Source organism: Papaver somniferum, chromosome 9 (genome assembly GCF_003573695.1).
Source record: "Papaver somniferum cultivar HN1 chromosome 9, ASM357369v1, whole genome shotgun sequence".
NCBI classification, from domain to species: Eukaryota; Viridiplantae; Streptophyta; class Magnoliopsida; order Ranunculales; family Papaveraceae; genus Papaver; species Papaver somniferum.
Genome location: NC_039366.1, coordinates 182,734,364 through 182,752,213, shown reverse-complemented (window position 1 = coordinate 182,752,213; position 17,850 = coordinate 182,734,364). Strand labels below are relative to the sequence as shown.

At 37.5% G+C, this 17,850-nt stretch overlaps 1 protein-coding gene across 1 annotated transcript; it reads right to left on the bottom strand.

Moving 5' to 3' along the window:
* Window positions 1-1,030: 1,030 nt before the first annotated feature.
* Window positions 1,031-6,213, bottom strand: LOC113310525. Its single transcript, XM_026559224.1, has 5 exons — window positions 5,789-6,213; window positions 4,040-4,152; window positions 3,585-3,959; window positions 1,878-2,559; window positions 1,031-1,485 (listed from the first exon to the last, which is right to left on the bottom strand). Exons 1-5 carry the CDS (start codon window positions 6,027-6,029, stop codon window positions 1,412-1,414), a joined length of 1,485 nt encoding a protein of 494 aa, XP_026415009.1. The 5' UTR covers window positions 6,030-6,213; the 3' UTR covers window positions 1,031-1,411.
* Between the last annotated feature and the right edge of the window lie 11,637 nt (window positions 6,214-17,850).

Below are 17,850 nucleotides of genomic sequence, written 5' to 3'. Positions count from 1 at the left end.
AAAATGACCGAGAAAAATAAGGAAAGTGCCCGAAATCCTAACACTGGCTCCCAACTCAGAGAGGGAACCAGCTTAGAGAATAGGTATGCAATTACACACCAAGCTCAACTGGCTCTCAAGCCCATTTTTAACTTTTTAGCCACTTTCGACTATTTGAGTCATTTCACCCCTAAATGCAGCCCACTCTTTCTTCAAAACCTGGGTCCACCACTGTCCCAACTTATGTCAGTTATAATTCCCATTTCTCAAACAAAAAAAAAATTCTAACAATTACGTATCCGAATTAGAATTTACGGAAGGTGCAATCAGATTTTTTGTTCGCAATACTGTACAGATAGGTAATCAGTCTCTTATACAGAACGTCATTAAGAACAAGAAAATAGAAGTTGAACGGTCGTTGGTATGTGAACTTGTCACTGATCTAGAGGGTGACCGGCCGAAGTTTTGTGTGGGTACCAATCAACCACTGGTGAGATGGTTGGTCTTAATCGCACATGTTTAATGCAGGTACCACTGGTGAGATGGTTGGTCTTAATCGCACATGTTTAATGCAGGTCATCAAAATGGGAATCGAAACTGGGAGCCCAGACAACATGGTAGGAAAGTGTTATCGTCTGATTTCTGGTACAAGAGTTGTCTTGTTGTTATTAACCAAATTGCTAGGTACAGCGTCATTTGATTCAGGTTGTTGAAGGTAGCCCATCCGACCCTTACCCATCGAACAAAAATAGAACACGTAAAAATGCTTTTGTTTCATGTTAACTCTCCTATTCGGCTATTCCAGGAAATTTAAAAGTGACACCCTAGATTAACTTTGCGAAAGAAATTCCACCTGGTCTTCTGTTAGAATCAGTGTGGATCCGATACCATTCCTAGTATCATTACCAAACCTGTCTTGGAGGGTCTCTTCCTTCCAAGTTTCTACAGCTGGATGCGAAAGTTGTCTTGTTGAGAACTCCTGGATGGAAAGCATTCAGAATTGGAATTGTGCAGTGTTGGGAGAAAAAGAAACTGACAATATGTGAGATTTGATTGTTTGCTTTTCTGTAGCAAAATAAGCTCATTTTTCCTCATTTTTAACATTTCTGCAACAACAGAGTAGTCATACAACAGTAGCGACGATTACATGTTAACAAGGGCCTGCCACCTCTGTGACTTTGACCTGGAAACACGTCTGCTGACTGAAATTATAATCAAATATTTACATGGCAACAAAAACCCCAAAATATACCCGCTTGGAGGAGAATGTGAGATATACGCCCTTTGCGTTTAACTCCCACTACGTGCTCCTCGAGTGTCCTCTTTGTTTTTTATACTTAAAACGTCATCCAAAACCAACCCAGTCCCCCTTTAATCAGCAACCAGAGAAGTGACAATTCTGACTTTGTAAACGGACGCTCTTTTTTTACCCTCATAACAGATGTGCTACCAGAGGTAGAAGTAATACAATGGACCATCGTACAGATGGGAAGAAACCTGCTGAAACTGCAAGAACAGCAAACCACTGCATTAGATGTCGAGTGGGAGTGAACTTGAGAAAAATCGCATACGAAAACAGACAGACAGAAAAGAAGCAATTATAATTCAAAAATCAACATTTTTGTCCACTCTACATTTGGTGCTAAACTTATTACTAACTTGGTACATAAAATAAAGCACATATTTTTAGGTTCAACATTAAAAAAAAAAGATAATATGGGTATTTCAGTCACTAGATTGTGGATGGCTGTTTCTTTTAGATCATCTCTAGTTCATTATCAGGAGGATTCCATGATACTGTAGTTTAGAAGTCGCCAGAAAATAAAAGCAAAAGAAGCTTAAGAATCGATCACCTCAAATTTGAAAGATGACTGTAGCAAGGTAATAACAGAACTTACATGGAGATGGGGATGGCGTGAAATCTGGCATTACATCAGGAGGATGAGGTTCTACATATGGTTTATTATCACTTGGAGGGTAGGCAGGAGCCCGAACCACAGCAGGTAAAGGAGAAAATGTAGGACGAGAATGCGAGGCTGGAGCAGGTGGGTGTACATGTGGACTTGGTGCCGAAGCATGATAACTTGGTGAAATAGTAGGAGTTAAATGAACCTGCTTGTTTTTCCGAATAGGCCCATTTTGGCAACCAGATGGCGGCTTTGCCTGGTTACTTTCAGGTGCAGGTACAGGAGCCACTGGAAAACCGTGGTGGGGATGAGGGTGGTGACGCTGTTCAGGGGGTTGAGCATGCTGATGGTGGTGGTGATGGTGATGGTGGTGGTGGTGATGTCCAGTTGTACGAGGAAGAGGAGCTGGACTAGGTGAAGGGGACCCAGATCCACCACTACTATCAAGAGAGTGCTGTAGAACAGATGAGAGGCTTACCTGTTTAACTTTACCAAATACAGTATTATTGAGACCCAGGTTCCTTGCATGAGAACCTGTAATTGTTTGAGCTAACTGTTTCAATCTTGGCAGAGGTGGGGGGAGATTCCCTACTGTCAGCAGGACTGATGCTTGAACTGTCGTAGGAGGATATAAAGTTGACCCATACAAATTCGTCAAGCTCACATATACATTCTGCATACAAAGGAATGCAACCAATAAGATTCTTACACCAGTGAAGTCTCATCCTGAGCCCCAAAAAACAGTTACTTGAATAAAAATCCTCGACAAGCTACATTACGAGACATTAATATGGGTTTTTGTTGTTGGCCTAAACGAGATCATCGATATTTTGTAACTGAACTTTTCAAAAGTAACTCCACATGCTTGGTCAAGGAGTGAATAGGACAACACTAGCACATCTAAACCAGACTCAAGTATGCGAAGAGACTTCTAAGTCAGGAAATTCTCCATCAATTAACATTTTTCATCCAAAATTGAAGACGAAGAATAACATCATCCAAAATAGACATTTAGCATCATGCCGTATCACAGCCATAACCTTTCAGCAAATGCTGGAGTAAATAAGAGGTTACTCTAGAGATTTCAAACGCACAAAATCTAGAATGTCTAATGTATAAACACAACACTATAAATGTTAGCTTCTAGGATAAATAGAAACATCGGGGACTATTTATGGCATTGTCTCATCTTTTGGACGGCATGGTTTTATCAGTGGCAATGGCAACCAGTTAGGTTTCAGCTTTGTTTATTTTACGAGAACTTTTAAATATCAAATAACAGCTGTTTTTAGGTGCAGATTTCTTTTGTTACTTAAATAAATAGAATGGATTTCCAACCACCTATGTGCGTGTTACTGATTTTCACTGAAAGAAAACTTGAGGATGAATAAACTTGATGGAGCTTGCATCTGAAAGCCACAGAAATATAATCTTTTTATAGGTGTTGTTCTGGTAGTACTGAACTACTGCGACGTTGAATACTTTAGAAAAGAGAGGAGCAAAATAAATATGGAAAGTCAATTATTAAAGAACTGTTTTCTGCCTTCTCAAATAGTATCACAAAAGCTCCCAAATTAAAAAGAACTAGATCTAATAATAAACTTTACAGTCATTTATCTAATAAATTGCAGCACGGATGGCAAAAGATATGCATGTAAGATGAAATAATTGACAAGTAAAAGGGTAAAATGATCAAACCTCATATGGATTAAGATGCAACCCCGACTTTAATTGATCCTTCAACTCATCAAAATTTTCTTGGATTTGATGGATAGAGAAATTTAAGGTGAAGTTAAAAAGGACCTGCACTTTCTGAAGAAGAAATGCGTTCTGTGGAGGGATCACTGTAACTCCTCCTTTGAATTTTAGAACTCCAAAGGAGCTGGTGTTGTTTCCAAACAATGATGGGGTCAAATGAAGGGATGATTGTTGTATAACTAGTGATACAAAAGAGGCTCTTAATAGACTTAAGCTAGCTGAAGATAATTTTGTGTCCTTCGAGACTGGATCCACTGCAAACAACACATTTGTAGCATTGGTTCTGGGCGAAGCATCAAGAAGTATAACATTTACCTGGTTAAGTCAAAAGGTTTAGCCAACAGAGGAAAATAGAGGAACAATAAAGATGGAGAGAAAGAGAGATGACACCATACCGTGGAATTCACAACACCTATTTCTTCAAATATATCAAACTCAAGCTGTGAAATATTTCCACTCAGCAAAGAAAGGGGTTTTTGCAGTTTGACCATCGCCACTACATCATGGCCTGAAGAAAAGCATCATTGTCAGCCTTACTAAGTGTCAAATATGTCTATACCACATGGTAAGTATCAAATACGTCTATACCACATGGTACTAATGTCAGAAAAACTCTCTTTTTTTATTTTTTGTATATAATAATCAAACTAACTCAAGGTAAAATGGAGATAAAGCTAATCAGATGCAAGCAAAAAGCACTAACAAACAAGTGTGAATCGAATCATGGCAAGTATGCCCTACACATTTTTGGCAACCCTTCAGACGTATTTCCCTAAAATGATCACACCCTTGATGGGATTTATTTGGAATCTGTAAAGAGTGCTTTGGTCTTCTTGAGCATGATTTAAGGTAACTTCACAAGATATATCCTATTGCAATCTAGAACGGGTTCGTAAATCAAATCAAACACCATGTATTCCGCTAAATGGAATTAGACACCCAAGTGCACGCCATATATTATTTCCATCATTCTTTTCAAGTATTTATGTGCATACTAACTTATCTTACTGAACTAAATATTATGTTCCCAATTTCCTAGTTCCTAATAAAAACCTAACCACGAAACACCTGATCATCGATTCCTTCGAAGCAATTTTGTCCTGAGGAATTCACCACCGTTATCACCTGAACTATTTTTAAGGGAAACAAATGCTAATCCAACCGCCTTTTGCTTTTTGAAACATTGTGTAAAACGAACCTTATCTTGAACCATTCCCTATGGTCAGTGCACGCCATAGCTCAGTCAAACTCAACAATCTTAGACGGATATGTACCTTTGCAACTCGAACCAGAAAAGTGTATCCTTTACAATTCATTCAAATGCCAAGAATGTTACTTCTCGGCCAAGCAAAATTTACCCAGTGATCGATTAATTGGAACAACTGCTAACATAATACCGTCCTGACCAGAAAGCTCCTTAGCCGTCCTTTTTATTGCTGAACTGTTTTGGACCTTGAACGGCACCAAACAAATTCAGCCTCACCATCCAATTCAATGTAGCACCATCGGATTAAAAATCTAGATAGCACATAGAACCAAGGGTGAACCACAAGCAAATCATTCCTCCAGACTAATATTCTCTGTTAACCAAATTATCACAGACCAGAGTCACCAGAGTACCAAGTACTTGAAGCAGCACGGATCAATTTGGCAAAACTGATTCCAAAAAGATCCCTAGTTTAACATTAAATTGGGTCTTCACACATTCATCAGATCGGCAGACCCATCTAATCCAAGGACTCTGGACCATAAATCCCTTTAGAAAGTAATATCAAAGACACAGAAGTCCAAGAATGTCTAACCTTCTTAGATAAATATCTTATATCCAAACATAGGGGTTTACTTGAATTGCAGAAATGTGGGTCGATAGATCCTAAAAATCAGTGAGAAATGCCTAAAATTGGAAAATGCCCATAACTGGAGAACCAAAAAAAAAAAAAAAAAAAAGCAAAACCCTTATATAAAAGGTTCACTACTTCACAGAAACTCACGACTAAAACATCCACAAACCCTAGAATCCAAATAAAATTCGATATACTAAATAATCCAGATCCAGTAGAGACAACAAACAATGCTCTAATTTATCAAATTCATGAAAAAAAATATAACCCAAACAATAATAATAAAGGAGAATAAAATCTCACCTCTAAATAAGGCATTCCGATCCAGATCCGCTTGATTTCCGTAGCGATATAAAGGAGGTAACCAAAATATAGCAGAGAGAAAGAGAGCAGCACTAAATAAAAGTGCAATTACACATCTAAAACGTACAAATTTAGATATATTTTGACAAGTATTATTATCCACATTTTCATTTGGGATTATTGAGATAATTGCAGCTATTTCCGAAGAAGAAAGAGATTGTTCTTCTTCCAATTTACCCATTTATAAGTGGAAATTATATAAGATCTCTTTAATTACCATCTCCCTTTTTCGTAACCCTAATTTTAGACAAAATAATTCGCCATTTTTGTGTACCAAGTTGTTTTGAGTTTGAAGTTTTTTTCTTTCTCTCCGTTGTTTTAGAGAGAGAGTGTGTGTGTGAGAGAGAGAGAGAGAGAGAGAGAGTTTACTAGTTTGAGTTCAAAAAGGGTTATTAAACTTCGCACCACAGCGCATTTAATTTAGTACGGACCCAACAAAGTTAGCTAAACTCTCACGCGCATCAACGCGTCCTATTCATTGGTAACCTGTCTATGCAAGTTTTAAGGGTATCAATTATCAAGGTTTGCCCCTACCTAGGCATGGTTCACCCCAAGCACCGTATGTACAGCATTTCGCTTCGTTATGGCTTAATTGTAGCTACACCAGTGACGGACTCAGAAAGGATAATTTTCCTTTTAAGATTCGGGATAGAAATCTTGGTCGAGTAGTAATCTTTTTTTTTTGGTTTGTGGACTGGAAAAACTACCCGGACTATAGCCCCCTTTAGCCCAGCTACTGGTCCGTCCCTGAGCTACACGAAATGATAATGAAGGTGCTCCTCACTACGAGAAGGGGCCTCGCTTAGCTAATAAAGACGGAAACTCAGTTTCCGTGTAAATTAGTTTTTGTTTTTCCTTTTCTTTTTTGTCTCAATCGTAGTGCTTGGCCTTAGCGTATTAGGTAGTACTTTGTATTTGTATCCATTGACACTGACCCAAGTTTTTCAGTTCAATGGTGATTTTGAGTATTAGTTGTGATTTCGTTTGATATGGCAGCATAAGTGTCATGTCAAAGAGCGATACTTAAGATCATCTCTGATACTAGGTCAAGAAAATCATATATGAAGGTCTTCACACGATTTTAGTTTGTAAGGATTTTCTTATGTACCAATAATTTAACATTTAAAGTTGAAAATCATAAGTAACATCAACGCAGAAGATATTTAAAATATTTTTTCAAGTTAAAAATCAGATTGAAGTAAACTAAAAGGATGATGTAGAATTTGTTGGAGGTTTAACCGAAATTCCAGTGAAGACTTCTCTTATACCTTTTCTAGTTCATATCATCATTCCTAATTTTAGGGTTTTGGATCCGAGATGGAATTGTAAGAATGAGTGGATATTAAATCTTATTTGGCAATCAAAACTGATATTATCTTTAACTACTGGAGATAAATATTATCAAAACTAAGATTATCTCGCCTTTCCTAACAAGCCACACGCTGAGACATGAGTTGGATATTATCCTCGAGGATTCATTCTCATAGCTTTGTGTGTATGGATCACACAACTGATAAGGCTTTGTATGAAAAAAGAGTTGGTGAATGAGAAGATGCTGACCTCATCACTCTTAACTAACCACTAGCTGTTCTATAAATCGATGTTGTTGGGAAGGTAATGAACAAGGAAAATCCAGTTGATGCTTCCATAGAGGATGGTGAAAGAGGAGATGAGGATCCCACCTCTTCTAGGAAGCAAAAATCTGAGGTTTGTAACTCGTTCACCGTGATGAAGGACCAAATAGTAGTTCGCATTGGTGATTTGCATAACGTTATTGAAAAGGAGACGGTACCGAGTAGACCACCAACTTTTTCATTCGGAAACTTGTATGGACAAAACTGTTAGAGCATTGCTCGGTCGAACTCTCATGCGTTGTTATCTCAAGCATGTTTGTCAATGTTAGTGATTGAAACTATAAGTCTTGATTTATAGTCTACTATAGCTAAGGTCTCGGACTAGGATAGAAAGTGTAGTTGAGCTCAAGAACTCCATGGCAATCATCATACAAGACGAAGGACTACTCAAGGAACTGGTGGATCTTCATCGACTAAAAGGTATGTGGAGACTTGAACTTATCTATCACTCAAAAGTCTATTTATCTCCTATCTTGAGACAAAATTCGTTTTGCTATATAGACTTTGATTATACACATTTGGTATTTCGAGCCGAGTTTATCTCGCCTATCTATTTCTCGAAATATGCGTTGGTAAGCTTTTGCTTTGGCCAAGTTCATCTTTACCTAGTGAAGAAAGTCATGTTATGTTTCAATCACTTTGAAAATTGCTCTGACGAAAAATGCTTTGTGAATAACAACTATGTAACGTCCTCTGAGAATGTTTCAATGATTGAAATGAGAGTTTAGATTATATAACCATTGGTGGATATAAGCATTGTTGTGGAAACACATATATGTATAAGTCCTTATTCCTTGAACCGAAGTTTGCGAACTTTGTTGATCAAGAGAACCGGAATAGTGGCGTGAACTCAGTCCGCGAACCCAGTCCACGAACTGGCGGAAGTTCTCGACCCGAGAAAATCTGCTGGAGTTTGTGAAATCCTTCTGGGAACTTAAGTCCGTGAACCCAGTCCGCGAACTTGAGTTGGTTATATCTAAAGACGGTTGTTCTTGAACTAATGTTTATATAAACTAAGGAATGCTTTTCCAAACCGTGGCTTTAAAGTTCATGAACTAATTCGAGTGAATCAAACCGTTTTTGCTTCGATTGTATCTTGTGTAGTTACATAAGATCTAAGCAATTGAACAACTCTCTAACTAGTTCATTTGAGTCATTTGAACTAGTTATGGTGAAGAAGAATATGGTTGATATTAAATTGCTCATATGGCTAACCTTTTTGGTTAACTATTGTTGAACCACCAAATGTACATGTTTGGGTACGATTACATAAGCCTAAAAACGTGCATTTCATTTGTGTACAATAAGCTAAGTTTTCGATCTAACGGTTGAGAAATATTAGCTTGAATCTAATCAGGTTTTCATCTAACGGTCAATGTTGAATGCTTTGTTACTGAGCTAACATTGATTGCAAACCCTGATTTGAAAGACTATATAAGGGAGAACTCTAGCAACTGGGAAACCTAATCCCCACACCTTACGTGTGATACTAGTTGCATAAGCTAGAGTCGATTCTCCTTTAACCTTTGGTTTCTTCTCTAAAACCAGGTTAACGACTTAAAGACTTCATTGGGATTATGAAGCCAGACCGATACTACTTTCTCGTAGTTGTGTGATCTGATCTTGCTGATTCTATCGTTTTGAGTACAACCGTAACGATTGGCTTGATATTTATATCTCCGGTAGGCAAGATAGAAAAGTAGTCACAAACATCTTCGTCTCATCGTTTGTGATTCCACAATATCTTTTTTCGCTGCATCGATTAAGACTATTGTGAGGTGATTGATAATACTAGGTTGTTCTTCGGGAATATAAGTCCGGGTTATCAATTGGTTCATGTTCACCTTGATTTATCAAAAGACGGAACAAAACTTGTAGGTATATTCGTGGGAGACGGATTTATCTATTACCGTAGACTTTTCTGTGTGATACAGATTTGTTTATTAAAGTCTTCGACTTTGGGTCGTAGCAACTCTTAGTTGTGGGTGAGATCATCTAAGGGGATCAAGTATGTAGTATCCTGCTGGTATCAGAGACGTAGGAGCATAACTGTACCTTGGATCAGTGTGAGATTGATTGGGTTTCAACTACAGTCCAAACTGAAGTTAGTTTGGAGTAGGCTAGTGTCTGTAGCGGCTTAATACAGTGTGTGTTCAATCTGAACTAGGTCCTGTGGTTTTTTTTGCATTTGCGGTTTCCTCGTTAACAAATTTTTGGTGTATGTGTTATTTCTTTTCCGCATTATATTTTGTTACATAATTGAAATATCACAGGTTGTGTGTTGTTCAATCAATTAGAATATCCGACCTTTTGGTTGTTGATTTAAATTGATTGACACTTGTATATTGGTCTTTGGTACCATCCAAGTTATCTCTCTAGTATTTGATAAAGACTCGCAGATTTCTATTTCTTGAGTATATATCCAATCGACAGATTGAGATATAAACTCTTTGATATACTTTTTTATCTAGATTGAGTCTGACTGTCTAGTTGATTCTCTAGAAAGTGTATTGGAGTTTGTCCATACAGATTGCTAAGCGAAATATTGGGTGTGGTTGTTAGACCCCCGCTTTTTCAAAAACCCAATACAATTTCAAGCAGACCAACTTAATGATCTTTAATTGTATGTATAAGGAGTTTATATCTCTATCTCTTCTCAATTAATATGTATAAACTAGGGAGTCTGTTAACATGATTGTTAAGAAGAGCACTTGGACGATCTCAAAAATAAATTTCCAAGATCAATTTAGTATTGTCCAAATAATCTAATCGAAATTCTGCCAAGTAATAAACTTGTTATCTATCATTCAATATACAAATTCTACAAGAAACAAGTTTCATAATCGATCACAATTAGATGAACGTGTCTATTAAGATTGAATACGTACTAGTTACGTAAATTCTACTATAAAGATAAACAATATATTGCGGAAAGGAAAAAAACAAGACACCAAAAGTTTTGTTAACGAGGAAACCGCAACTGCAGAAAAACCCCGGGGACCTCGTCCAAATTTGAATACCAAATCGTATTAAGGCGCTAAAAACACTAGACTGCTATTAGAATTCGGACTAGAATATAGTTGAGTCCGAACCCACCCTCCAAGCGATTCAGTTGCAGTCGCGCTTCTTACGTCTCTTGAACCTCGCAAGGCTCTACGCAATTGATTCCCTTAGATAACGTCATTTAAAGCCTATGATTTGCTTCAACCTAAGTAAAGATATTTGATATCAACCTGCCTCTAACAGATAAGCCTATTTTGTTTCCCTTTAGTTCAAAGATCAAGGCTTAGAAATCTGTTTGCAACAGACATAGCTAGCAAACCTCGCAATTCGGAACACTTACACTCACTTAGATGAGAAGTTTGTACCTTTTACTACCTTTCAAGAACAATCTTCAGCCTATCAATTAAGAATAGTTTCCGGATATCTATCTTGAGGAATCGCAAAGTCTGAGACGAAGAGAACTTTGTGATTTATATTTATCTTTCTTGGAAGGGATTGTGAGAACCTCGATAACAGAAAAACAAGAACATGATACCCAAACTATCAAGGTAAAGATAGTCGGACCTGACTTCACGAATCCCCAAAGCGGAGTCTTTCAGTCATAAACCTGATTATGTTTCTCAAAGGAAACTCACGTCAATAGAGAACGACTCTAGCAATTAACTAGAAAACAAAGTGTCAAGGATTGAATTTCCATATCGAATGAGCATATCTATTTATAGTTTTTCAAGATTGAGGGTTGCTTAGAATTCAAGCTAAGATAACTTGAGAATCGAGCAAACATTTTCTCTGTTAGATGAAATTCTTGTTAGGGTTTCAAACAAGCATGTGAAAATTAGTATTGAAAATACAATAGAAGACATTGGTCCGGTTACAGAACCGTGTATAATGACCGTTATGTATTAGAAAATATGCCTTTTGAACTATGAGCAAATCGATGACCATTCAAACACCTAAGAGTTTAATCATGATACCCACAAACAAGTGTTTTAGTGATCAATGAAGTTTTATAAGTGTTTAAGAGAGACATAACAATGTTAAACATATTTAAAAAATAAGTCTTTAAGCATCTGCTAAATTCTACTAGGATCGTTGGTGAAATGGTTCGTGAACCGTAAGGCTAAAGTTCACGAGTCAAGGTGCTACGGTTCATGAACCGGGTTTGCTGATAGGTGCAATATTTGCACTAGTTAGGTACTTAAATGCTTTGCTTTCTTGGTAGTTTTTGTATCATTATGCTTTGATTTTGTTTGCTTTTGAGTTTCTTAGGTGTTTGAGGCTATCTTAACCAAAAGTAAGTGGAACTAGCTCAAATCCAAAGTTTATTCACATCAACTTGAAGAGGACGAAAAGACGAAGGCAATGGCGAAAGAATGGAGTCATACCGACGTCGTATGAAGAATCTGGAAGCGGTTGAAGCAAGTAAAAGTTGCCGCAAAATTGAGACAGCACAGAATTGTTAAAGGCGGACGCCACTTCTACTAGGAGGCAGCCACGTTTACAAAGGAATTGAGAGATTACTAGGGGGAAGCCTACTGTTCTAGCAAGCATTGCTATGGGGAGTCACTAAGGTTTGCTAAAGGCAGACAGACAGCTCGTTAAGGGGGCACCTCCTACTTTATAACAAAACTAGGTCGAATGAGTTTATACATGGAAGAAACAAAAGCTTTACTGCCGGAAACGATGGGTCCAAGGTATTTCTGTGTGAACACGACTGTGAGAGTTTGCTGCTACCATTACCGAGGCAGTTTAGCTCGAGTTTGGAGTTCGGCAGTGATAACGGGTTTGGCTGTAAGGAGCTCGAGTTGTTTGTCGAGATAAGAGGACTAAGATGGGTTTTGAAAAGAAGATTAAGATGGGTTTTGAAGGATTGACAAGAATCCGGAATTGGGTTATTCTCAAACTCGAGCCAAGAGGATTTGGGTTCATTGCAGCTGAGAAAAGACAGGGAAGAATAAGAGCTTGTTGCCATTGAAACAGACAATGAATGAAAGAGATAATGTGTGATTTAGAGTTCTGAATGGTTTGGATTGATTGGGTGTGTATGAAATTTTAATTATCCGCAGGGAAGGAGAAAGAATTTGATATCGGAATCAACAACAAGTTCATCTATGAAGCAACAGAAAAATGTACACAATGTGTTTGCTCAAAGGCCTGCCAAAATAAGGCTTGTCGAGTCTTGAGCTCAAAGGACAGGGAAGTGATGCTATTGAGGAGCATGTGATGGAGAGAATCAAGACAAGCTCGAGCTGGTGATTGGAAGTGATAGAGATCGAGAACGGATCTTGGCAGAGATGGAGGTGCTGCTGGTAGTCGATGGCAGTAACGGAATGGTTCATTAAAGCTGAGAAAGAAGAAGTCGAGTAGGTTGCTGTCAATCTCAGAGAATGGAGGAAGCTGTGGAGGGTATTACGTTGGTGTTTCTGTCATCGACGATGGTTGGAGGTTGACTGCAGCCATATGGATCTCAAGATAAGTCGAACGGTTGAGAGTATAATGAGTTCAAATTGAGTTTACGGGATTGCATGGCAGTGATGGTTGGCTGACGAGATGGAGTAACGAGCTATATAGGAAATGATGGCAGGTTCAGGAAGTTTTGAGTTCGAAGTCGAAAGGGATGAGAGTTTGCTGCAGTATATGATGGCTATGAATGACTGAGGTGATGAGACTGAACGACAGTGATGAAGGACAGGAGCTCATGCATATGGAGAGCTCGTGATGGTGATTATCATGGGAGTGATGATTACTCGGTGACTAATGAGCTGAGCTGGATGGAGGTCGATTCTCGACGATGAAGGAAGTTGTTCTTGATAAGCAGAGATGGTCGTCGCCCGTCAGTGATGTAAATGATCCTGGCAGTAACAATGGAGATTAATGGCAGTAATGATGGTAATCGAGAAAAGAGTTGTAATGGTCGATGCTGGTGGTTGATAAGAAGAGTGATAAATGTTTTGCTGCCATGGAGAAGAAAGAGTTGGAGCTGCTGACTGTCTCAGTGGAGCACGAGAGAGATATATACAGAGGACTTGGGAATCCGAGTTTGCTGTGCTACCATATTTGGATGATGAAAGAAGAACAGCTCGAGTCAAGACAGTGATTAGAATAACTCGATGGGTGACAGTCGTTGAAAATAGGCTGTCAGTTCCACAGAACTGACAAGCCAATAATGAGAAAATGGGCTGGACTTGGGTGACGTGAGCCCAGTTGTTTTGCTTGGACATCTTTGGACGTGACCAGCCTTGGACGTGACTTGTTTGGCGACTTTGGCGACCTACTTTGCACGGGGTTTGATGTACGGGACACAATTTTTAGGAGGTGCACTTTCCTATTTTTGCTATGTTTTCTAGTTTCTTAAAGAAGAGGTTACAAAACTCTATATATAGGGAAGCCTAGAAATTTTGGTGAGGATATCTTATTATCTTCTTCTCTACTTTTGTTCTAGGGTTTAGACATGGAAACTCTTCTCTTTATCCTTGTTATGAACTCCATTAACATGAGCTAGTTTTTATTATTGGTTAAGGAATAAGTTGAATTTCCAAACATGACTTTTGTTCAATAAATTAGTTTTGTCTCATAATTATCGATTATGATTCACTAGAAATATCACATGTATGATTGATTGTTAGTTTCATCAAGTTGCAAATTGGTAGAACTTGTAATCATATATATTGCTAGTTTAGGATTTATTATACGTAAACGTGATACACCTTGAATACAAGTAGCATAATTGTGATTATTGCTTGTAGTGATACATCCTAGTAGTCACATTGAGTCATAACCTTTGTTAAATCGGATTAGTGCTTTTACACGTTCGATTGCTTTGATTGGCCTGATTTCATAAAACTTAGTGCATCTAGGGAATTAAACTTGATAGTGCTTTTACACGTTAGGTTGTTCTCTTAGGTAGAATTCATATTCACATCTTTTAATGTGTCTGTTGATGATAAGAGGAAATTAGCGGGATATTCTTGCGATCAAGGTATCCTATGGCCTTTGATAAAAATTGAGATTAAATATCAATTCTAGTTATTGTTGAAAAACATGTTTGTGGATGAAAACGGATCCTTAATCAATTTCTTTCATCTTGATTTGCGTGTTTGCTTCGCTTTATTTGTTTTGTTTGCTTTTATTTTACTTTTATATTATAAAAATCAGAAAATCCCCCCATTATTTTATATAGGAAACCAGAACATATTGACAACCCAAGACCTCTTTGTGGGAACAAACTCTTTCTTATCACATACTATATTCATATCTAGTTGAGCGAGAAAGTGAATTATATTTGTACGGCTGACAACCGGTCATTTGCCAACCCTACCTGACTCGAGAACTCATATGAATACTTTTCGCAAACTGGTTTTCCTACCGTACTCGGCTTATGCACTCAGATGGATACAGTTCGTGAACTGGGTTCGCCAACCTTAAGCCTTTTATACCAGCATCAAAATTCAGTTCACCATGGTTCGTGAACTGTCCCTAACTGAACTTCCAAACTGGTTCGCCAACCTACCCTGAACAGAAATATTAGTATTTCTGAACTCTTATGATGTTTGAAACATTCCCAAATGATAAATTTATTTGCTTGGGTAATTTTTAGTTGATCCACAATTCAATTCTCTAATAATAAATTGTTTTAAACTAATATTGTTAAGTGCCTTTGAACATCTATGCTTGAATCATATTTCGAGGTATTTAATAAGACAATCTTGACTCGAAATTTATTCTTTGTAAATCTACTAGAAATTCTGTGAAGCACAGACACTCCAGTATTTGTGTCGTGTCTGCGTCAGACGTGTGTTGGACACAGGACGCGCGTGGGACACTGACACGACGCACGTGTAAAAATCTATACTCTATTTAACTACTTGGGTAATCTACTGTGTCACGAAAATTAGTATTAAAGTTAATTTTTCTACATGTGGACTAACTTAACGGCATAAAATTGAGTTTTTTTCACGTATTTGCGTGATTAATGTATTTGATATACTATAACAATATTATTTTAGTATATAAAAATTATTTAACTAATATATATATATATATATATATATATTAATTAAACGTGTTCGTATCCTGATGATTTTGAATTTTGTCGGTCCCTGTGTCTGTGTCGTGTCCGTGTCAGTGCTTCAAAAGATTTGATCATCTGACATTAACAACAAGGTTGAGATAGCAAAACTTGTGGGTTCAACCGAGCATTGCTCTAACAACTATGATTGACCCTAATGAGGTAATTCTTTCTACTTCATAGATGGTGTTCGAGCTTTGTTGTAGTATTGGTGGCATCATAAGCAATGACAAACAAGAATTGAAGGAGATAATTGATGAATCCTTAGCAAATACAAGATCAGATACGATGCGGTTGTTACTAGTAAGAAGGTGGAAGACTCTGGTGAGATTGAATTTTTAGTAGAAGTTAACCCAGACGTACTTCTTACTCAAGGTGATGCTACATCAAGGGAGCTGCTGGTAACTAGTGTCTAAGTTCCTCAACTGGAACATTCGAGGCCTCAATGCTTATGATATTAAGGATTTAATTCTTTGCACAAATGCTCTTTATGTACTATTTAAGAAACTAACATTATGAGAATTTCCTCATGGTTTATTAGGAAAGCTTACAAATTTCACGAAGGAGATTTAGTTCTTAAGGCAACCAGGCGCAATTTGCATTCATCAAAGAATTCGAACTGGGAAAGACCTTTTATGATTGCTAAGTCGGTTGCTGGAGGGATCACGGCTTCGGTTTGAGGTTTATCCCTTCTCAAGGTTTGAGTGCCAACAATGGTGGTCTTCTCATTATTTGAAACAATAATACGTGGGAAATGATTGACGAGAAGATGAGAATCAGCTTCATAAGTCTATCTCTTCAAAATTTTATTCGCCTTGTGATTACAACTTGCGAGAATATTTTTGGCAAGACTTGGAAACCATCAAAGGCTGGAGTACGAGGCTTGGTGTTTATCAAGAGATGTGAATGCAGTAAGGTCTGATAATAAACAAATGAAATAAGGGGGTGATGCCAGCAATATGTGGACCTTACTGATAATTTGGATCTTACGGACTTGCCCTTGAATGGTGTCTATTTTATTTGGAGTGAAAAACACGAAGCACCTCTCCTTTATATACTCGACATATTTTTTCATTTTTCACTTGTTTCGACTCTAAATTTAGCAGAGCGACAAAACTGCTCTAATCAAAACCATCTTGGATCATAATCCGCTCTTGTTAGACATTTGTTCCGAGGTAACTGCTAAACCTTGTTTCAAGATTGAGAATCATTGGTTGATTCATAAATAATTTTATAAAAATATGGATATATAGTGGAACTCGATGGCTTTCACTGGTGTTCCCACCTTTGTATTCTTTAATAAATTGCAAACTTTAAAATAATTTTTGAAAAATTGGAGCGCGGCTACTCTTGGTGGAGATAGAAGAGAGAAACTTTCTTCTGCAGGCGAACATTGGAAGTTTGAATTTATCTGAATCAACCCCTTTTTCTTGCGTTCTTGCGCCAAAGATATTATTGTTTCCGAAGGAACTAGACCTACATCTCTTTTTAATATTCATTCAAGAGTTAGAGTTATTATGTGTTTCCACACCCCGTTGAGACCTCGAAAAATGGAAAAATGCTTTTTTCATTCAAGAGTTCTTAGAATATCTAAGTTGGACGCTACTTAAAATAAAAGAAAGACTTCGTGATGAATTGAAGCTTAAGAAAATAAAAATAGATATTACTTCCATAAGATTTTCAATGTCAATAATAAGAAGAAAGCAATCACTAAATTGGAAGTTGACGGTATTGATGTCTTTAACCAAGAGAATATCAAAAAAAAGCTAAAAAAGTTATTATTCTTCGTTGTTCAAAGCTAAGACATGTCCTTATCCATTCCTTGCTTCTATGAGTTTCTCTAAAATTGGAAGTCAACAAAAGGTTTGGCTTGAGAGAGAGAGTCTGGTAAAGATGAAGTGCATCATGTTATTAAGAACTTTGGCTCCAACATAGCACGGGGACCTGACAGACTAACTATGGAGTTCTTCAAAGTATGTTGGCCAATCATAAAAAATGGTCTAATGCTTGTCTTGCAGGAGTTTCACTTCAAGGAGAAAATAGATTGGATATTTAATGTGTTATTTCTCAAGATCATACTTATAAGGATTTCAGACCATTGAGTTTCATTGGTAGCGCCTACAAAATTTTCTCAAAGCTCCTTGCAAACGAACTCAAGATAGTGATGCCTTGTGTTATTTCAGAATTCTCAAGGTGCATTCATTTAAGAAAAGCATATTCTCGGTGGCATTATAGTACCCAATGAGTGTATTGTTAATAAATTGATACAAGGTATTCCTAGTATTCTGTGCAAGGTT